The 23,206-nt window shown below is 39.8% G+C and overlaps 2 protein-coding genes across 4 annotated transcripts; both read right to left on the bottom strand.

Annotated features, from left to right (window-relative positions):
* Positions 1–2,472: 2,472 nt before the first annotated feature.
* ccdc82 (coiled-coil domain containing 82) lies at positions 2,473–4,932 on the bottom strand. Of its 2 annotated transcripts, none has more exons than XM_067483587.1 (2): positions 4,007–4,932; positions 2,473–3,762 (listed from the first exon to the last, which is right to left on the bottom strand). In XM_067483587.1, the coding sequence occupies exons 1-2, from the start codon at positions 4,588–4,590 to the stop codon at positions 3,363–3,365; spliced, it is 984 nt and encodes a 327-aa protein (XP_067339688.1). In that variant the 5' UTR covers positions 4,591–4,932; the 3' UTR covers positions 2,473–3,362. The 2 variants fall into 2 exon arrangements, with proteins under 2 accessions (XP_067339688.1, XP_067339689.1); XM_067483588.1 differs by having other exon boundaries at positions 3,448–3,762; positions 4,060–4,932.
* A 1,742-nt stretch (positions 4,933–6,674) lies between these two features.
* On the bottom strand, positions 6,675–21,424 carry wdr91 (WD repeat domain 91). 2 transcript variants are annotated; one of them, XM_067483585.1, is made up of 18 exons: positions 21,130–21,424; positions 20,071–20,207; positions 19,807–19,986; positions 19,512–19,718; positions 19,260–19,343; positions 18,543–18,652; positions 14,063–14,234; positions 13,561–13,749; positions 12,297–12,490; positions 12,022–12,076; positions 11,830–11,925; positions 11,308–11,402; positions 10,690–10,843; positions 9,466–9,574; positions 9,053–9,165; positions 7,908–8,015; positions 7,483–7,572; positions 6,675–7,202 (listed from the first exon to the last, which is right to left on the bottom strand). In XM_067483585.1, the coding sequence occupies exons 2-18, from the start codon at positions 20,191–20,193 to the stop codon at positions 7,038–7,040; spliced, it is 2,244 nt and encodes a 747-aa protein (XP_067339686.1). In that variant the 5' UTR covers positions 20,194–20,207; positions 21,130–21,424; the 3' UTR covers positions 6,675–7,037. The 2 variants fall into 2 exon arrangements, with proteins under 2 accessions (XP_067339686.1, XP_067339687.1); XM_067483586.1 differs by having other exon boundaries at positions 21,374–21,392.
* Positions 21,425–23,206: the final 1,782 nt, after the last annotated feature.

The raw sequence follows: 23,206 nt of genomic DNA, 5'->3' as shown, positions 1-23,206 counted from the left end.
AACAACGTAATATTTATTACATTTATTTATAAATGCACCGGCTGTAATGCAATGGTTCCTCTATGCTATCATTCAATCCAGCTTTGTTTAGCTTCTGATGAGATTTTTTTTTAACAACAGTCACCTCTTCCATTTGGATTGTGGTACAAACCATGCACTTAGTCCTTCCATGAAGGTTAGTCCTTCTCAGGTTTCTGTGGCCTGAGGTACTCACTAAGCAGGTCATCACATGGGGCCATCTTCCAGGTGTATTTATGGATATTTGTTGTTGTATTGTGGATAATGGCTCTGATGCTCATCTGCTGCTTAGTTTACACGATGCTGGCTTCAGGGTGAACCCCTTTGTGTATTATAAGATGCTTCCTTGTCTTGATCTATCTCCTCTTTTGGTCAGCTTATTATGCCAGCAGGGTACTTGATGATTGGCAAGACAAATGTGCTGATAGCCCAAACCTTATTCATCCCATCCCATGACTTTCCATGACTTCTCAGGATATTATGCTCTCTGTAGGTATTGTACAATTACTGCGGAGCCACACCTGGTGGGATGGGTCGCAAACCTGTGGCCTTCTGCCTCCCATCTTGATGCTCTACCACTGATCCACCAGGCGAACTACACTTATTTAATTCGAATGACATTACTTTGGCTCTTGGCTGTTGATCCTAGTGGTGTGGATCAGTGAGTCAATGCCTCGTTCACTCCTGGCATACAGCCTGATGTCAAGGAGATGGGTGACAGTTGCTCCATTCCCTAGTTGGTATTTGTAACCACTATTGGCGGTGGGCTTTAAGCCAGATACAGAACAGCTGTGGGGACAGAGCATCTTCTTGGTAAATATTCCACTTGATGTTTTCTTGTGCAATTCATAGTCCCATTGAGTTCTTGATGAAGGCTCTTAGAATCCTGTGCATGTTGTACAGTTTCAACCATTCCAGGATTCATGTGTGTAGTATCAAGTCATAGGCTTTCTTGCACTATAGTTCAATCTCCAGTCTTGATGGCTCTGCTTTCATCTTATTACCCTGCCACTGAGAGGACACACTGGGCTGTGAGTCTTCAAAGCATCAGGTATGGACAGCTTGTTGTATATCTTAGGTAAACCTATTTTTAACACACCTTTCTGACTTGATCAACCTCCTTGTTGCTCATGTTCATCTTAGAGGATGAACCTCAAGGATCACTGTTAAAGCAGATGTTGGATTTCAAAGTATGCATAGGTCCCACATCCTTTGTACTGTATGTGACCCCTCTTGCTGGGGTTGCTTGTAGCACTCCAATAGTTACCTTTTCTCAACTCTTGTCCATAAAGGTCATCTGTTATTCTTGTACCAGTACTGCAAATCCCATCCCCACCTTCCTCTATCAAGGGCAATAGTGTTAGCAAGAATTAGTAAGTTCAGAAAAACATGGACAAAGTAGGCTAATATCAGTAATAGAAAAAGTGGTGTCAGGTCAGGGGACAAGTGAAACTATTCAGCACAATACAGCACTATTACCAAAAAACACTTCTGCCTCAAAAACAAATGCTGCTCAGCTTTTTCCAGTTCCAGTTTATCTGGATCAACTTAGTCTGACTTATTGGGAGTTATTATGGGGATGTTTGGAGTTTGTATTTGCCCATATACATGTAGTGCAAAGAATTATGAAAATGATACCTCAAAATTTTGTAAAGTGATTCATTGAACCAGATGTTTTAGATGAATTGTATTTTCAGTATCATGTATCAAATGTATCAAAATGTCTTAATTATTGGCATGATGATGATAGACAATTAAAATGTGTTGTATTATGTATTATTGAACAAGGTCAGACTGCCCATCTCTTCATGAAGAGTTTATTAATATGACCCTGAAGGGAAAACTTATTTTTAATGAATATAGAAAAAAAAATCTACATGTGCATTAAGTGCTTGGTCAAAAATACTAAATGACCTGTGTATGAATTACAACCACTGGTTGTGATACACTTCCATCTTCTGAAAAATATTTGGATAAACATATAAATTGTCAGCTGTTGTTGCATATGCTTTTTAATTAATGACTTCCTGATCTCTGAAACCCAAAATTGATGGCTTATTAACAGACAGTGACAGACCCTTAAAATTTAACAGGTTCAAATTGAAAGTGTGTGCTCAGAAATAAAACTAACGAAATAACCCAAGCCAGGACTGCAATTGGGTGGTTACCCCTTCAGCGATTCAAATCTAGGCTGGATTCTGTTTTGAGTTCTCTCTGTGTTTGTGTGGGTTTCCTCCCACAGCCTAAATGCATTTTCTTACTTTGCTGCCAGTATGCAAAAAAAATCCACTGGTACCACAGACTGTTGGTACAGTAACAACATATTTGGGGCCACACAAATTTATATATAGCTTGTAACTGTAAACAACAGCTTTAGCATTCTGTAGGTAACTGAAAAGCCACAGTTTGTAACAAGTTGATTATCACTTTAACTGTGAATCAAAGAGCTACAAATACTAATCCAACAATATTTTTATTTTCAACGTTTTTTTGGGTGTTGACGTATTTGAAAAATGACAAAAAGGTGCCAATGTTTTTTTTTTTTTTGGTTGTGTCAAAGCATCATGGGAACTGTAGTTGCTGAATTCCAAACAAAAGGTATAAAGGTACTGTCCTGAGGCTTCAACTGTCTGTACATCATTCAGCTCATAGAAAAACAGAAAAGCAGTATCTTCACTAAAATGTACTTGCATGATACCAAAGCTAGGAAGTGACTATTTCACAAACTTTGCTTGTCATAAAGTTTTGACATGCAAAGTTTATTAACAAAATAGGTGTTGTCAACAGGGGCAGGTTGGCCTGAAAAGCATTATACAGCAACATGAGCCCAGATACACACTGGAAAACAAGCAATTACACAGCACTGATATGCAACATGTGTTTCAGTATCATCACAATACTGTCAAATATACAGTAGTTGAGTGAAACACACAAAATGTCACAAGGTTCTTAATGAAACACTGTAGGTTGTTACAGCAGCGGAAAACTGTTACTGCCACTGACATCCTATTCGTGGTTGTCAAAGCTTAGAAATCTGCAAACAGTCTGAACTGGTACTAGTGCAATAAAATGCACCACTCCATTAACAAAAGGTAACAAAGGAAAGGTTAGAGAAAAGGGAATAAGAGAATGGGGAAATGAAATTAGGGGAATATAAAAAAAAAAAGAGCAAACTTCTGATTAGGGACATTATTTGTCAATACATTAGCACTTGAATGCAGTACTGTTCTTCTCCCTTAAGAAAAGAAGAGATAAATATAATAAAAGTTTTTAGGTGGGCCACCAAAAAAACAAAACTGTATACTGGAAACACGGGCTCCACGTCCTTCAAAGATTTTGACAGCTCAACAAGGCTGTCCGAAGCTCTGTACAACTGTTCCTTGCATGCCACCAATGTCTGTTTCTATAGGAACACAAGAAGACTGTGAAGCCCTTTGTAAGGCCAGCTGTTGTTTTCCACTGTAAGTGCTGCGAAAGAGAACAAAATGTACAGTTGTGTCATTTTCAGTCAAGTTAATTTTTATGTTCTTCACATTCAAAGTGCTCCTCAGTTTCTCTCCCTGTGCAGATCTATTTCTCGTCCTCCTCTTTGTCCTCCTCTCTGTCCTCGTCTTTGTCCTCCTCTCTGTCTCTTTCTTCACCTCCTGCAGCTTCCTTCTTGCTGCCGTTTTCTCCTCTGTCCCCAGCTTCATCACCACCAGCCCCGTCCTCGCCTTCTTTAGACTCTTCCTTGTCACCTGCACCCTGGAGATACGCACAGACAAACACCTTTTACACATTGTGTCACATTGGTGAGATTGTTTAGTCGTTTGTCCAAACTTTTATGTCAAGGTGACAAGTTACGCTTACAGCAAGAGGATCAGGGGCTCAAACCACTAACCCTGGGGTTAGTGCATAACCCTGTAAGTCACCTGAAGCCCTTTACACTGAAAGGTGCGGTTTTTAGTTTCAACTACAAAAATTTCTTGAAAAAGACAAATGCATTTACAAACTGTTTGAGTCTGAAGTGAAGGGCCAGTGTGTGGTGGGGTCCAGGTGTACCTGCTTCAGGCGGCTCCTCCTCCGGCTCGGCACTCGGGCCTTCATTCTCCGGGACAGCGCCAGGAGCTTGTTGTGCCGCTGCCTCCTCTTGGCCTTCTCCGCCTCCTCTCTCCGCTTCTCCTCCGCCTGGTCCGAGTCGGACTCTTCCTGTCGCTGCAACCTGCTCCGTTTCCTGGGCTGCACCATCCTTTTCGTCTGGTTCCTGTCCGTCTCTTCATCATCCTCTTCTTCGTCCTCTTCATCTCCGTCCCCTTGGCTGGAGGACGAGGAGCTGTCGTCTCCTCCCAGAAACGAGCGCTTCCTGCGGGTCACGGAGCGGCTGTCGTCGCTAGAAGTCGCCCCGGACTCGCTCTGGTCCTCCGGAGAGCTCTGGAAATCGGACTGAGATCCGGAGGAGGAGGAGGATGAGAAGGAGCCTTCGTCACTGTCGTCCAGTATAGAGGCGGGCAGGCCGATCTGCCGCTTCTTCGATGCAGCCACTTTGGTTTTTCGCATCGAGGCGAACATTTTCCGCTTGTACAAACTCTCCATGTCTGCACGCGGTGCCGGAGCCCAGTGACATGAACCAGAAACCCGACAAAGAGAAGCGGACTGAGTGTAAACAAACTATCGGTGCAGGTCGCTGCTTTAAACCGTCTGCGCGTCACCGCGAGAGCAGCTAACTAACGTTAACCACTGGGTCTGAAACACCACGCAGGACCCGTTTTCTCACCGGGTGTGTGACTTCTGCTCTTTTTTTCATGGAAACGTCCAGTCCGCCTGTGTTTAAACAGGATTAACAGCATAGATCTTGGGACATTTTGGAGATTCTGCTCTCACTACTCTCCGCCGTGTTGTTGTGGCTCCTGCTTCTTCAGCACTACATTACAGCACTTCTTGTTAGAGCGCCCCCTGCGGCGGACTGACACATGACAGAGGCTGGAATCCGTCACCGTAAAGACACTCGGTGAGGTTCAGTGTACATTACCACCGAAGCCGTCAAAGCTTCATCAACAGTCTCTAACTGCAGCAAAATTATGTTTTCTTTACAAGCTTCCTCCTCATAAAACTATCATTTGGAACAATGCAAACATAACCAGAAAGAATAGATCATGACACTTATCAATCCGATATGATCTGTGAGAATAATACCTTTCATTTTGTATGTCTGCCAGAAATGTAACTTTTCAAAGATCATCACGCGATTCTAGGTGCCAGTAGAATTTAACAGCTGTCGCAATGCCATTCTGATGTTACATGCAAAAAATAAATAAATAAAAACTCACAATCACACACACTATGCAGCTGGCCAACAGTCACCAGGAGCAACTAAGTTGGGGTTCAGTGTCTCAGTGGCTCAAGGACACTGTGACATATGACCAGAGGAGCCGGGCATTGAACCAACAACTGCGACATTGGTGGACAACCGCTCTACCTTCCTGCACCACAGTCGCCCCCAAAATGAATGCAACTGCAATGTTAACAAAGCTCTAAATAAATATACAAAATGAAATCCATGAAAAAAAAACAACACACGTTTGTGTTTAACTGCAAATTTGTTAGGCGTTTTCACTGAAGATATACACAGTTAGAAAAGCAACTGTGTTTATGTATATTTCTATGCCTTCTGTATTTGTAGTTCTGTAGAAATACTTACTAGACTCTAAAAATATGCTCTAAGTTTATACACACGCTTCAAATTACAATTACATGCCTGTGGCATGAGTGACCTGAGCTGACACGTGGGAACTGTACACAGCTGTTTAAAGAGCATTATGGTTTCATAAAACCTCTGAGTTAAATATGGCTTAAATGCTTTTAGTGTGCACACTGTTTCTGGATTAAGGATGTTCTCAAGCCTCAAGCCATCAACGTGTCTTGCATATCAGCACTTGTCAGACCCCGTCTGTTGTATTTAGGCCAATTTGATGACGGACTATCTCACCAATGGGTTGACACTATTGGTAAGAGACCAACCCGACTAGCTGTTCGGCTGGGTGAATCAGTGCACAAGAGAGCACCGTACTAGTATCGGTGTTATAAATTGTAACTTTGTAACAGACACCTTGATGATTAGAAATAGTTCTAAACCTTCTGTGATGAGCGGGAGCTGTGTGTAAATGCTAAGTTAACGCTGCTCTGTTTACAGTTTCTACATACGCGGTCCCAGGTCTTCTGCTTTCCCTGTGTCATGCAGGCCCAGACTGTGTAGTGCTACATGCCAGTTGGCCCTCGCTGTTGTGCTCTGTTAAAGTGCCACTTCTCATCCAAGATGAAGCAAATGTGAGCTGACATAGCAGTTGGTCTTGTTCTGTTCCTTGACATCAGCTTGGTGTGTCACGGCCCTCACGCCCCGAAAGAGACAGTTTTCCTCAGGTGTTGGTGGAGACCAAACAGTGTTACAAGAGCGAGAACGTTGGAGTACAATTGCCTAGTGACCAGAAACACTTCAGTGGGATGTTGTTATGGCAGGATGTGGAGGTAGCCAGCTGGTTGCCAACAGGTTAACCACAATTCAGAGTACATCAAGCTGTACTGATTCTCTTCTGCTCCCAAGTCTAAGGGAGAGAGGACACTCAAGCAAAGGCCCAGAAAAATCCCTAAATGCAGCTTTAAGAAAGAAACCAGCTCTCATATGGAATGTCACTGATTTTAATCATAATGATTTTAATGTTAATTTGAATTTATGACAGGAGTCTGTTTGTATCACATAAAAAAGAAATGTATGAGATTCTGGAATTATATCCAGTAATGCTAAATAGGGAACACGCTCATGACCTCTGACTCATCAGATGTCCTCCTTCAGGACCATGGATGTATCAGGAGAGCTGAATATGGAGCTGCCATAAAGCACTTTGGCCAATTTTTCCTAAGTGTTGAACTACTACAACAAATAAGTTTCCCAAAAAGCATTTTCTCCCTAAAACAGAAAAGGTACTTTTCTTCTACTGTTGGCCTTGTGTGAGTCCAGTATCCATTTCTCCTTAATACATCCATGATCAGGACTTCTGTGCCAGAAGTGTGCTCAGCTTGATCTTCCCATCCATGGAGGCCGTCAGGCAGGTGCCACAGTCCACTGCAGAGCACCAATCAACTGTCACCACTGGTGCTTTGTGTCCACCCAGCGACATCACACTCTCTAGAGATGGCTCCCTATTGGTCAACTGGAGGAGGGGGAGGAGAAGGTGTGAAAAATGGGATAGGTTAGAATATCAAAATATAGATCAAATGAAAGTATGTATTTGGAGTCAGCAAGGCCAAAAACCACCAAAGCTGAAAGGTGCTTTCTAAAACACGAATACATATGCAAAATATAATAAGCAAACATCGAGTTTAATAAGCAAAAAAAGGAAATTTCCAAAAGTGTAGCTATGAATAAAACCAAGAGATGTTCAGGTTTATCCAGGACACTTGAGGCAAAGGTTAGACAGATGCTGTATTTACTCTGTATATGAGTCCTCCCGAGCTGGAACAGGTCAGCACGTGTTGTCCCTCAGAGTCGAAGGCAAAGAGTCGACCTCGAGGAACTTGCACCTGAACAAAGGTTCATTCACAAAAGTTGGCATCAACATGTCATGACAGTTATTTTATAAATGTAATTGTTTTCAGCATGACTTGTGTTTTGATGACCTTATTTATAATGAATAAAGCTTCATTTATGTTTTCAGCAATTTCTCATTTTCTCATTATGTCGGGCTTTGATCGGTTCACGTATAATACTGTATGTGAAACTTTGCCTTCCTCAAGTGCTATAATGGTCAAGCGATAAGCCATAACTTCAGTTTTCATTATATGTTTGTATAAAAAAAAAAAGAAGTCTGATGCAGTCTGATCGGTAAACCAGCTACTTCCACGGTAACACTCCATACCTGTTTGTATCCACTGTACCCTGACAGGACGAAGGGCCCGGTGGCCTCCTGAGGTAAAAGCTGCTCTGACTGCCTCACTCCACACCGATGGATGTTCCACTGGATGAACTGAACACACACACACACACACACTTTTTGGTTTTCGCAGCATTTGTGTCCAGCTTACTGCATCTTCCTTACTCATGCAAACTCTCATTGTGCTGCTGATAAAGTCTTAGCACTTACTGTGCACTTGTGATACTGTGTCAGCTGTGTGATATTTGGACCTTGACACTTAAATAAAGGCCAACACTAAATCACTAACCCGCATGTTCAGGCTGGTAAAAATGTTGTCACCAGCCTGAGTTTGAAAAGGTTAGGACGAACTCTGTGTGCAAGTATGCATGCAGACCAAAAATGTGACGGCCTGGACTGTTCACTAACCCGTTGTGGAACAAATTTGAACAAGGGGAAGGTGGGCATGAAGGGGGTGGGGGAATATGCATTGTAACAGTCACTAGCCTGTATTAGTTGAGTAATTAGTAAGGTTATAGAACATTGGTAGTTTGACACCACACATTGGCAACCAAATCACTGCTGCCAGCATTTAGTGGTGGCACTGATCAGTATGTTTGGGCTTGCGCACATTTTCAGAAAAAAAAAAAAAAAAATTCAGCTTATTCACTGATTCTAAAGGTATCAACAATTTAACAACTGTATATTTGGGACTCACAGCCAGCAGTTAGAACTGCAGGAGTCTTACAGGTGAGTGGTGGAATGTCTTCAATAGCCTCCAAATAAACACACACCTGTGGGGGAAACCATGACCTGCATGACTGCGAATCAACACAGTCATCTAATATGTCATTTTTCTCTCCACGTCTCGCTCAATCTTAATCCAGTTCTCTCCTAAAAGCAGTTTACTTGGTACTTATGTGACTTCGCGTACTCAAGAGCCTCGAGGCTCTTTGGACTTCATGAACCACAGGGTCGGTGGTACGACTCCCAGTTCCTCCCAGTGTCCTTTGGCAAGACAGTGAAGGCCCCAGTTGTTCAAGTGTGCCCCTTGCATGGCTGTCATTGGTGTGTCTGTATGTGTGAATGGGTAATTGGGAAGCAGCACTGTAAAGGCCTCTGGATAAAAATGCAGAGGGCAGAGCACCAACCTTGCCATCTTCTCCGATGCTGAAGACTGTGTTTTCATCATAGCTGAACTCAACACTGTAAACTTCCCCATCATGAGCTCTCCAGCTCATGGCACTCTCATAGCGCTGCATATCTACATCAGAAACAAAGATTTCAGAGAACTGTGTGTTTACTGATTAACGTGTAAAATGTTAACAAAAGTGCTCCAACATCACTTTACACACAATTCATATCCATGCATGAGTTCACATAAATGTAATAAACTGCTCAGGACTGTCTTTGCTGAGTAGAATACATTTCAAAAAGTTTGGTTTTGTTGGTCACAAATATAGCTGTTTTTAAAATAATGTTTGAGCTTTGAACTTCTGACTTTTTTAAATTTTATTTTACACTAATTAAAAAGTTGAAAATAACCATTAGTTGTGTCACTAACCAAACAGTCTAATGACTCCATCGGCGGCTCCCGTCACCAACAGATTTCCATTGTGGTTGAAGGCCGTGCAATTAATGGCTACCGGTTCAGGCTCTAAAGAGAACTGAAGCTGACAGACAGAATAAACAGAGACAATATTACAGCCAGCAGAAATAACAGAAGCTGAAAACACTGACCTCACCTCTACAATTTTGGTTACATTAGTGAACATGTTAATATTAGAGCAAATATGATAACCAAATCATGTTAATATTGTTCAGTGGTATGTGGAGCTTAATTCTAAATTCTAGCTTAGCCCCACTAACACATTTTTGATTTGTAACCATTCCTTCATGTTTCCCAGAGAAAAACACGTTGATAACAATTAGGTTGACTGCCATAACACTTCATGGATGTGGTACATATATTTATGGCTCCTTCAGGATTTCTTAGGATTTTGGTCATCCTTTAATTTAATTTTCAACATTTGGGAATTTTAATTTGTAGTAAACGTTTACATATCTGTACTTTACTAAAGTAGATTTAATTACGGCTAGTTTGACTTTTACTCCAGTACATCTAAAAGCAAAAATCTGTACTTGTTACTCCACTAAATTTGTAAAATTGTTTTGTAACGCCACACTATTCAGATATTTATTTGTAAAAAAATAATTTATCATTTTCCTTTCACTTCACAATTATGTACCCCTTTGTGTCGGTCTATCACATGAAATCCCAATAACATACATTGTAAAGCAAAGCAAGGCCAGTTCACAGAGAACTGGGACAGAGCTGGTTCCTGCTGATTCACACATTAATATGATTGATTGACCAAAGCGATTTTTTTGTCCTCCTCCTTCTGAAGGAAGCAGCTCCACACACTAGTGTAAAACACTAGTGTGTGGAGCTACACAACCATCCACTGTGTTTACTTGGATCAAATCAGGTTCAAGTAACAAAATAAAGCTCCAAAAAAAAAAAAAAAATTCAGAGAGCTGGAAATAAGCTCAGGAGGTACAGAAATTCCTTAACAAGGAGGAAACATGAGTGTAAAGGTCTGTGGTTTGTCCCTCATTCTGCTGCTTTGATGGAGACTTTGAATATTGTCTTTTATAATATTTTGATTGTGTACTGATAGTCCGATGATAGAAGCACTCAACTGATTAAGCATTCAAAGTGCTGGTAGTGCTTCAATACAGTTATTTGTTATCTCAATAAGTATTATCCAACAAGCTAGTTAATTACCTGTTGTTTAACAGTCTTGGTGTCCCAGAGCAGCAGCTGTCCAGAGACTGGTATCGGTTGTCGAGGTACAGAATCTACATTTCCAGACCGACTGACAGCTGCAGCTGAACACACAAATGATGAACCACTGGGACTGCACGCTAAAGACAAGATGCTGGGAAACAAAACATACTGTCTTACTCTCAAGAATTTATACCTCAGCAACCAATATTTGTTGCCACATAACAAAATATAAAACTTGAATGTACAAATGTTACTGTTGTTTGTTTTTTTTCCAAAATCTAACTGCATCTAAAAGTCTTTTTTTTTTAAAAACCACCAAAGGTATTAGAGTTTATCTTGTGAGCATCATGAGTGCCTGCCGTGGGATTAATAACAGGCACTCGTGTTGTTCACAGGATAAACTGTAATACCTTTCCAAGCCTTTTTATCCCTGTATAGGACATTAAAGTTAACACTACATCTTTAAAGAGGGTTCTAGCTGCACTCTTTTACCAAAAACCAAGCAATTTGACTCATAATACCTTCACAACATTGTCCCCAGTAATAGCAACATGACTTTTTCGGCCAGATTCTGCAACCCCGATTATACATACAGCGCAGTTATTAAAACAGTACCGTGGATGAGTTTCGTCAATGTTCATCTCATAAAGATTCTTCTTGGTGTCTGTATCGTACAGCCGCACGGTCCCAACACCGCTGCCTAGTAACAACTGTCCACAAAGACATATTTTTGTTACTCAGGAGGACATTTTATTGTCTTACATCATTTCATAAGACTATTGCTCAACACTGTTCTAACATTTTACATCCTTTAGCCAAAGCCTAATCCCAAATCTAGCATCTTAACCCCAAATTTTGACTTGGTTCTCCATGATATAGTGATTCAGACTATACACAACCTAACTATACAAATGTATTTTATTTTAGTAATAGTGGACTTATTGCAATACTTTATGTTCAGTGTTAGGTTTAGTATCAAGGTTATTCCCTGAGTTCAGCATATTACTGAAAGGACTGAAAATAGTTCTAAAATGTAAATGCTGTTTCCTACATTAGCTACTAAACATAAGGTTAGAGAAACCTGATTTTTGCTGTCTCTATACACAGTAATGTGCCGTGTGTGTCTTTTGTTTGTACCAGTCTGTCAGGTTTGGTGGCCCACTCCAGAGACAGTAGAGGGGACTTGGACATTATGGTGGCCTTAGTCTGCATAATGGGATTGAACGACCACACCTGAGGTGGAAAAAGGCTTTATTGTTTGTCTCTAATAGTTTAGTTTTTGTTCTTTTTTTATGTTTATACAAGCCATCTAAAATGATGCAGATTCACCTTGATGACTCCATCCACATCCAAACTGGCAACCCGGCGACCAGAACAGTCAACCCTGAAAAACGGGAGAAGAGGATTGGATGCAGAGAGGAAAGAAGTGGTTTCATTTTTATTAAAAGTCAAAGAAAATAACTGCAGCTGAAGTTCTTGATCATGTATCAGATTATGTATCAGTCACTTTGTCCAGAAACCAAGCAAGTTTGTAGATATTGCTTCAATGAAGGGGAAGAAGAAGAAAGAATGATAGGTTTCATCTGAACAGGGGAAGGGCAAACCTGCAGTGCATGATAGAGGAGTGGTGTTCTCCATACTCCTCCTGGCTAAGTTTGATAAAAGGCTGTTCCGCTGACAAGCCTCCCTCAGCTCCTCCTCTGCAGCTTCTGCTATTCAACGAGGAAGAATCAAGAGGTTCGCTAGACATCTCAGACTGAGGTTCTCCTTCCCCAGCCTCCCCCTTCTTCTCTGGTGTCTGAAGAAAAATAAGAATAAAAAAAACACAAAAAGATGTAAGTGTTAGAAATAAATTTAATGACCGATGGGCTGTGTCATAGGCATCATAGTTCACACAATTCCCTTGTGCTTTGTGTTTGGCTGGACAATGTAAGAGGTTTTTTTATTAAGAGGAAGAATCAGACCCAATAACACCAGACTAAAAAACATTTCTTACTCCTAAACTTCAGCCCTTTCACAACATGAACAGAAGCCACGGTGAAGCTCGTTCACAGCAGAAAAATTCTTAATGTAAATGGTGGATATATAACTGCTAATTCGTGTGAATAAATTATTATATTATATATTAATTATTAATATTATGCTGAGCTGTTTTGTTCACCAACATACAGTTCCAGGACACAATTCCCTGTATAATTTGAAAGATTTTACATATTAGTTTGTGGAAGCCTCAATCACAGAGAAAGAATGTGTTATTGGTGAGCATTAGAAGAGAAACAAGATCTGTTGTTGAACTAGGTTAGCTGTTTCCAGTCTTTATACTGAGCTAGGCTTATCAACGCCTGACATAAGTTATATACTTTAAGCTCGATCCAAGTTTTTAAACAGGAGTAGGTTTTATTATTATATTACCAACAGTAACAAAACACCAGCAGCTAATCATGAACTCCCAATGTGGCCTCAAACGTTGCTACGTCAAACGTAGCCTGGTCCTTTAATTTAATTTGGAGAAGACAAACATGAGCTATGTTGAACCCTCACTAACAAGCAATGGTAAATGTTACCCATTCACACTCGCACTCATACACCTATGGGGGAGCTGCTTTGCAGCTGGCCAACACTCACCAGCAGCAACTAAGTTGGGGTTCAGTGCTTTGTTCAAGAACACATGAACATGTGACCAGAGGAGCTGGGGATCAAACCAACAACTGTGGGATTGCTCGATGACCGCTCTACCTCCTGCACCACAGTTGCTAATAAATCCGGCTTCATATGTTACATTCATAGGAGCAGCGTTGCTGATCCTCATGATTGTAATTAGACCGGAAAACAAATACCCTTATTTCCCAAAATGTCTTCCTCAGGTACCTGTTGGGGTGGTTTGGAGAAAAGCTCCTTCCTTTCTTTTTCATGGTCCTGGATTCTCTTGTGTCTAGGATGTGACGTCTGGTTTGTCGACTGGTTTGTTGATTGCTGAGACTGAGAACTGGGAGCTTCACTGCTTGATATCTGGCTGGAAACTGGCTTTACCTCCTTAGCTTCTTTTGACTTTGCAGGCTAAAAAAGAACAAATTCCTTTTGGATTTAATAGAGGATCACAGGTCAGTCGGCCATGCATTATGATGAGGACCTTCGCGAGAGGAGGAGATTACAAGCATAATTAAAATATCTGCACCTTCAGTACAGTCAACTTTCTTGGGCTGCAGCTAAAGTTACTCTAGTGCTGAGGTTACTCATTGATATTATCTGAAAACTGCTTTCTCAAACAATCAATCAAGTTGTGTGTCCAAGTGCGTTGGAAATATGGGGACTTTGAAGCTGGCATGATATGCTTTCAAAGCAGCTCTGAGATTCTCCCACTTGCTTTCACCTGACAGGTTTGTGGGTCCTTCCATTTCACTGCTACTTGGCTTGGTGAAGGCCCGGTGGAGACCAGAGGTGGTTTCCCTGGAGTGCGTCGGCCTTGTGGTAGGAATGTAGAGAAGAAGTTTCTGGAAGGAGTACTGGCGGTACTGACGGTACGCTGGTTTGACACCAAGTCCCTAACGGGGCAGAATGATAGAGTTTAGAGGGGCAACATTAAACAGCAGCACCTAGTAATTAAGTACAAAACAAACCTAAGATGTGATAAGTTACCAGTGATTTGGAATAAACCCCCAAAAGCAGAGCACAGCGTGCTCATGTAAAACAATAACTCCACGATAGAACAAGACATTCAAGACTCGCACTTCAACAGGAAACCAACCGGGTCCAAACAACAAGGTAGATAAGAGGGAAAAGGTTTTTTGCCAGTAGTGGAAAACCATGTATAAAATTTAAGGGAAAAAATGATTTCTGTTTATTTCATGTATTAATTTGAGGTCACATTCCATAACTGATGCAAGTCATGACTCTCCTAAGTTGGTTTCTTTTGCATCATTAATATATTTGACCTTATTATACTTCATTATGCTTGAAAACATTTACATTTAACTATCAGAACGTAATCAACCCTAAGATAAGAGATTTCACAAATTTCTTCCCTATTATTTAAGAAATGGCTCCATGATGAAAGCAGGTGTGAGATTCCAGAAAGCTAAAAGCTTTTCACACGTTTTCTTTCCTAGATGCTAGACTACCACCATGCTCCTTTAGCAGCACCGGACAGAAGACACCAAGCAAAACTGTTTAGCACAATGATCGTGGAGTAACGAGCTACCAAACTCTGCACGCTCAGCTGACTCTCACCCAATACTGCTGAACTGCTGAAAACAGAACTCTTCCGCGTCTTCCTATGCACTTAAAACTCTTAAAAATAAAAAATAAAAAAATCCTTTCTGCTCTTTCTCGCACTTGCATCTCGTGAACTGTGAACACTTTTCCGATAGGACTTTGCTTTGATGTTTTCTCCTTGACTTAGATTTTTGCTGCCTTGTACCTCACTTGTAAGTCGCTTTGGATAAAAGCCTCTGCTAAATGACTAAATGTAAAATGTAGTGTAAATGTAGCAGTTTGAACCCAGACAGTATGGAAGGTATAGAAAGTCTGCAAAGTAACAACATGGGCAGTTTTGTTTTCCATGTTTTCCCTCTGTCACACTTAAAACTACGTTATGTAACTTAACACTAGTAGGAGATAATCTGCTCTGCTCCACCCAGTATTATACATCTATCTAGCAAATTCTGACTTTAATAACTTGTTTTTGACATATTATTATATTGCTATGCCACATAAACTAGTAAGTACTAGTAAGTTAATGCATACAGGGAAATAAATATTGAAGTGTGTATTCAGTTTTAAATTGTTGTTTGCATTTTAACTCCAAGATAAAACAATAAACAGATGTTACATTTTTAACTAAAGCCAGTGAAAAAGCACATATTACTTAGCTTTTAGCTTCATCACTGTGGTTATTTAATTTTTTTAATCCTGAATTAACAATTCAGAATCCCCCTCTCCCTTGATCAACATTGGTGCAGCCTGAACTCCTCAAAAGTCTTTGCTGGATGTTCCCATGAGTCAGCTATCAATATGCCTCGCCAGTGGAATTACCACCCTGAGGATCTCAGGCTCACTCATTTCAATCTTCTTATAACAAACTCTCATCTACTGGGATACAATTCATCTCTGTTATCATCCCCAATATTCCACTGCTCTATACTAACAACTATTTTTTTTTATTTGTATTTATTTGTAGTAGTATTAATTTTAGAGGGTGCTGTAAATGACAACTCAGTCAAACGTCTACCGTCAGCTGGCGAAAACCCTAAATGATAAAAAAAATGGACTGTACTGACAAGAAACAATTCATCAGGTGAATTGTTTATTTGGCAACTTCAACTGCATTACAGCACACAGTGTAAAACAGCATAAATATTCTATAATTAACAATAAGTTAACAGTCTTTTAAAAATATATTTTGCAGTGACTTGAAGTATTTCTTTACTTTATGCTTACTTCATTGTGTTACACAGTAAGTCATCATTTTACATCACACATTTAAATGGCTAAATATAAAAATGTTAATATTTTTAAAATAAAACAAATTAAAATGTTAAAAGTATTTATATTTATAATTCACAACTGAGAGACACTCCAGCTACAACAGTTAATTTCATCAGACCAAACAAACTTTCCTTATGCTCTCACAGACAATAGAATGCTGTCTGGCAAACTGAAAGCAGGTTCTGGGTTCTCTCAAACCACTCTACAATGTGCTGGTGGATGGAGCTCAACTGAGCTAGTGATCCCTTTTGGCAGCTGCAGATTTTTAGAAGTTCCCTGCAGAGAACTTGTGAAACCCTGTTAGATTAACAGTTATGTTCCTGGTCACCTCCCTACACATTTTAGCTTAGTGCCCAATGAGTCTGGTGCTGGCAAACCGTCCAAAGACTGCTGGGATTCAAAGCTTCAGAAATTGTTCTGTACCTTTGCTCTGATCTATTCCCACCACAAAAGGTTATGGTGGAGGTCTACAGAGACTTCTTTGGACAGTCAAGTTCTAGACACAGCTAGAGAATTTAGAAAATTTTATCATCTTTTCACTCTGTCATTTTTTTGGTTAATGAACGTAGATTGTTTGGTAAACACTGCGTTTTATCCATTAAAAATTAAATGTACAACAAAATAAAGGGAAGGGATCTGAATACTTTTGCAAGCAACTGTATTTAAATGACCACATAAACATGAACAGTTTGGTCTGCTGTAAAGTGCCTAAAAAGGATTCTAAAAGTGACTGGGATAAACATATGAGTTAATGACTAAATAACAGCCTGTAGTAAAATTTCTTAAAAATCCCTACATTCTTTCCCTCTCTACTCATCATGTTTTTCTCCCACTGCAATTCATATGGACGGTGATAAATAGCGAGAACATCAGTAATTATGTTATTTTAACACTGAATCATTATTTCAGTTGTGCAATCTTTAATTACTCAAGAAATTTCTGACTTTGGTTCTAAAATATTAACTTTTTTCTCAGCGAGGAAACGCAGGACTAAACTTTTCTGTAGAATTACAAATGCATTAGCAGCCTTCATTCAGCACAAGGTCAGTTATGTTCTAAATCTCTGCTATTAGGGTTCCTATTGAATAAAATCCATATATTAGACTTGATAGTGGAATTGTTTATAATAATAATAATAAATAAATTAGCAGTAAAACAACAATAAATTAGTAAAACTAAAAAAGCTACAGGGATGCTGAAAACACAAATGTCTGTCCTGTGCCGGGTGGTAACATAAAATGTATAAAAACTCCATTGGTTACAAATTCTATTTAAGGGTATTATTTAAAATACCACTTTAGTGGTATTCACAATAATGTAGAAAAACAAGCGTCTTGGACTGTGCAATACCGAGTGTAGTATTTGTCCCTCTGCTGCAACCTTAGCTACACTGTTGGCAGCAGATCAATGCATTTCTAGGACTCAAATTCTCCAGTTTTTAAACAGTCTTGATAGCTGTATCTCCTATGCTAATATTTCACAAATAGTCTCTTTTGGTCTGATTCGGCAACAGTGGGGAAATTTCTTTTACATCTTGGGAAATTCAGAGGCATAAGTGGGCTGTTTAGTTTTTTCATTCATTAAAGCAGTAGCCAGCAATAATTGGCTGCACAGCTCAATATTAAATTATTTAAACCATTCTGTGCGTTACTGCTCCACTTAGGGCACTGCAGAAAGACCGTCCGGCCGCAGCCTTCAATTCTCAGATCCACATCGTGTAAGCTAGTCAGAAGGGTGAGGCCCCCATATGTAAGGTGCCGTGCATTCATTAGGGGCCCACAGCAAGTAACAATGTTGTGTTTGTTGAGAAAGAAAAAGCCCCCCAAGGACATAACACACCTCACATTTAAAAATCTAGTCTTCTCTGACTGGCTTGCAGACCTGAGGGGCCTCAGAAATGAGGTCCACAGTGGGACTCTTCTCTATTAACACAACATTGGCAAGGCAAGTGCAAAAAACAACTTTGATAATGACAATATGCCAGGTAAAAAGCTTGTGCTAGGTAGAAGATTTCCAAAGGCTGCCAAATGTATCTTCTCCTCTAGAAGGTTTTTTTCATACATCATAAGAATAAACCTCCCATTAACTTTAAAGTATGGCAGCCAAACGAGGACCGAACTTAATTTAGACTATTTAACCAAAAAGAAGCTAAATTTGACCAGAAAACCTCACTTTTTCATACACAATATGAAATTTGGTAAACGTATATCAAAATCATGGCCTAAATTTTTATGGGCAAAATGCAAACACATAAGTACTGAAAGCGTAGTTACTCTTTACACAAAGACTTTTTTAAAAAAAACAGAATGGCAGCTATCCTATTCCCAATCAGTCATAAGTAATTGACATTGATGTTGGTGTCTCACAGCTCAGTGTCTCCCAGACGGTCCATGTTCTGGACATATGCTGGCAGTTTGTGGTGAACCATCTCGTCTCCGTCCCTCTGGTCCCGACTTTCTGTCTGCAGGGCAAACAGCTGGACGGAATAAAATGAGACGGACAAGTCAGAAATAATGAGAGGAAGACATGAAAAAGTCTCCACCACTTGAACTAAATAACGGGCTATTTCTACATAAAAAACAGACAATTTCAAAAGAAATGATGCACTATGTTAAAGAAATACAGGTAACTTTTTAACAATACCTGATCTAAGAAACTATCTGACTGTGACAACGTTTCCAACCTGTAGGTGGGGCTTTTTGTAATGAAATGGGGGGGAGGGGGTCCATATTATGTGACTTTTAAAATGTCAAATATGGGTCTTTTTTATCCTGACAAGGGCTATACTGTAATGAACGCTAAAGACCTTTTTTTTAAACCGACTGAAATCTGGAGAATTTTTCAACATCATGTTCATATACAAAATTTTAATGGCAAAAGTTTGGACTAATTTTTTTGACTGTATTTTTTGACTCTTAGTACTTCGAATGATTTGAATGTCTGAAACATTAACAACTGACAAACTACAAAAAAAACAGGTTAGACTATAAACTGCATTCATCTATTTGATTTTTTTCTATAAATATTTTGAGTGTAAAATAATATTTAAAAAACAATAATAGGAATCCCAGTTTTATCCTCACCAACTGCCGGAGCTGTTCGTTCTCTTCAGTCAGACTGGTCATCTTCTGCACTTCGGCATCGAAACTAAGCAGGACAGGCTGGGGTGGAAAACAGTTAAGGACTGGAACCCAGTAAACCCAGACTGGCAGTTAGACACAGTACACACTGGATGAGCCTAGCATCTTTTAAACCATTTGCTATTAAATCTAATCCAGCTTTAAACTACATATTAAACTGCGATCTTGTCGGCATTTTGATTGATGAAGAATATGCATACACTGGAAGAGGACTGACAGGAAGTTATGAAGTGAAACCAGAAAGGTGTCCGCCCACTGGCGGGAGAAGTACGGTGAGAAGGTGGGGTTCTGCTCAGGGGTGGGGATGAATGGCAGAATGAACCAATCACGCCACTCAACCTGCCCCTGTAGCTCCACTGCTTGCTTCTGAAAAAACTCCTGAGTCTTCTCCAGGTTTCCTTTCTAGAAGAAGAAAATAAAGGTTGAAGAAAACCTGAACTGCTGTTCTGTTTCAGCAATGTTACGTTTGGTTCATTTATCTCCATGATACCTGAATGGTGTTGATGACATAGTATCTGTACAGGCTGGTTCTCAGTTTGTTGACAGTGGATCTGTACACATCCTCGAGTCTGCAGAACAGACGTCTGTCCAGGTAAAGCCAGTATTCTTTCATACCAAACAGGTCGAAGCTCTGGACGAACTGCTGCAGCTGATCAATGATTTTATCCACCTGCAGACAAAAGATTAACAATTGCAACCAATAAACTAATCTTCTAGACAAAACTATTTCTATCCATTGTCCCATTAGTCATACCCTAAAGCCTTTCTCCTTGTCAGCTTTGATCTCGCTGTCCAAGTGTTTCAGAGTGTTGGTAAACCCACGGTAGATCAGATACTCCCTCACATGTTCGTCTGTCCTCTCCACCGCTGAGCCCATGGTGACCTCTGAGTCTGGAAGAAACAATAAAGGCAATATAGGTATAAAATGCAGTTTTCGGTTAAGTTGGCTTGTCCTATATGTTCTGAAGTTCTTCAGTTAAGCTGCTGTGATCATAAACACTAAGAATAAAAAAAACAAAAATAGAAAAACAATGTCATGGTTTAAAAGCTGTTTTTTGAGACAAGACAGAGAAATGGATTTACTTCAGAAAGACCACACTGATCGTCTGACAAACAGCTCCACTTCACTGAAAACATTAAACATACATTAAAAAATAGCCTTAATAATTTCACAGTATTTATATTTGGCTATTAAAATTGCAATACTAGTCCAGTGCTTCAATTTAGGCTAACCATGTGAATTAGCTTCATTACAAACTGTCAATTATTTGCCGTACAGTCATCAATCACACTCGGGTCACCAGCTCCAAACTGACATGACTTATTATCAAATTTAAAAACAAGTCTAGTGTCCATATGAATTATGAAAGTTTTTTTTTTTTTTTTTTATCATTCTCTCTGGCCTTTAATAGATCAATCCCAAAGAAGCTTTTTACTGTATGTAAGTGATGAGGAAGGGTTCAAATCCACAAGTAAAACCTTTTTATGTGTTCATATGGTCAAACTGGATCCGTCTTAATAAGGTTATCTGGGTGACAATGAAATATAATGACATCAGCACAGCCTACATTAACCTGAAAGGAATATATTCAAAGTTCGCATATGTATGAAGGTGCAGGCAGGTATGAAGCTCTTTGTTATTAAAAGTGTGAACCACCAAAGGTATCGTTCTTCTGAATTCACGTTTTTTTGACATTTTCAGCAGAATTATGTCAAAACAACGAACGTGGACATATTGTGCAGATTTTAATGAGTTTTATTCCCACGTGGTGGCTTACTTAACATACTGGTCGTGTTCATAAACTGTACGTACCTCAGTGGATAATCACACTTATGATAACACTGGGGGAATTTCCGGACGAAGCTCCCGGTGGTCAGTGCAAGTGAACAGCACGTACCAACAACCTGAAATAACACAAACCCTCAAAAGAGCAGAAGCGTTAAGAAACGCTGTTTAGATGCAGAATACGACCGGCGTACAGCGTTGCTGCTCCGTCCTGGAGCCAGGAAATCCAACAAATATAACAACAAAAATATCTTCCTGTTTTATTTTTTACCCTAAAAGTCACATGACACAACATCATGTGATGTCGAGTTCTTCTTCTTCTTCTTCTTCTTCTTCTTCTTCTTCTTCTTCTTTTTTTTTGGTTTTTTTGTTTTTCTTCTTCTTCTTCTTCGTCGGTACGCAAACACCGTTTCACTGCGAACAGCGCCACCGCTTGGTACAGGAAGTGGATGGGGAATCTGACGTGGATAGATGGGCGTGGATGAAGCAGGGATTCTGAGACTGGTCAGGGTTCCACAGTGCTCAGGACCTCAGACTGGGCTAAAGGTTCACATTTCAACATGACAACAATTTAACGTAGCTAAGCACAACACAGGAGTGGCTTAGGGATAACTGTGTGAATGTCCTAGAGTGGCCCACCAAGAGCCGCGAACCCTATCAAACATCTCTGAAGAGACCTGAAAAAGGCTGTCCACAGACGGGCCCTATCTAACCTGACTGAGCCTGGGAGGATTTGCATAGAAGAAGGGCCGAAAATCCCCCAATCTGGGTGTGTAAAGCCAAAATGTACTCTGTCGATATGGGGTGTTATGGGTAGATTTGTGCAGGGAAAACAATAAGCAACTTGAGTATCTAGCTGCGACGTAACAAAATTGAAAAACATAAAGGTCTGAAAACTATCTGAATGCACTGTATATTTAATATAGCAAATTACAATATCATACCGGATGACATACATAATAACACATAAACGTCCTATCACTCATTTGAAAGTTTCTCTTTATGACAATCACAGCCCTATAGCATTTGACTTCTGATCCTGTGCTGTGTGCATGAACACTATTGGTTTAATGATTTTAAACTTCCCTCTAACTTCCCTATATTATAATATTTCTCTGCTTCTAACTGAAAAACTCCCCCAGATGAGTTTTTCATCATTCGGAGTTCAGATGATGTCATCTGGGGGAGCTCTGGAAAATCAGTTTGAAAATCAGTGATTACAAACTCCATAGTTGATGTAGTAGATGACATAACCTGAACTGAATGTTTCTTTCAAGTGAAGTCATTTAGAGGCATTTTTCATCTAGAAGTAAAGAGATATTTTGATATAGGGAAGTCAAGAGGATGTTTAATGGCATTCATTTACATCTACTACTCAAATTAGGACCAAAAGAAGCAAGTTCAAAATCAGTGGTGTCCTAAACCAACCAAACCAGCTGAGCTGGTCTAAGTGAACTATACATTTTACTTCACTTTACTGATTGGATTTAATTTTTGGTTTCATTAGCAACTTGAACAGCTGTAGATTGCTCCTGCTAATTGCTGATGCTCACTGCTAATGCTATCCCACCTATGCATGCAAATCCAACTTTACATTATAAATCTGCAACCCAAACACATGTTTATTGTTCTTATGAATGTGCTTTGTGCCCATAAAAGTATATTTTTATTAGCTCTGGCTACTAAGTTAAAGCAAATGCTATTATTGCAAGCTATCTGATGGTAGGACCTGTGTTTCAAATTTACTTGTCACTGTCCTGATCCGGCCTTTTGGTTTCACTTCCTGCCTCCCTGACTTTTATTTTGTATTCCCTGTTTCCACTTCCTGCATTGTCTGTTCTGCTACTTTACATTAATCACCACGCCTAATTGTTTTCACCTGTTCCCCCGGCTATTTAGATTCAAGATTCAAGATTCAAAGTGTTTATTGTCATATGCACAGATAGAACGCATGTTTCCCTGTACAATGAAATTCTTACTTTGCCCTCCACTCTGAATGTCACACAGTAAGTAAGATGAGAATTTACAAAAAATAGAAATAAAATAAAATACAAATAAAATAAAAAAAGTAAAAAAATAAGAGCAAACAAATAAGAGCAATAAG

Source organism: Channa argus, chromosome 18 (genome assembly GCF_033026475.1).
Source record: "Channa argus isolate prfri chromosome 18, Channa argus male v1.0, whole genome shotgun sequence".
NCBI classification, from domain to species: domain Eukaryota; kingdom Metazoa; phylum Chordata; class Actinopteri; order Anabantiformes; family Channidae; genus Channa; species Channa argus.
This window is presented reverse-complemented; position numbering and strand designations above follow the sequence as displayed.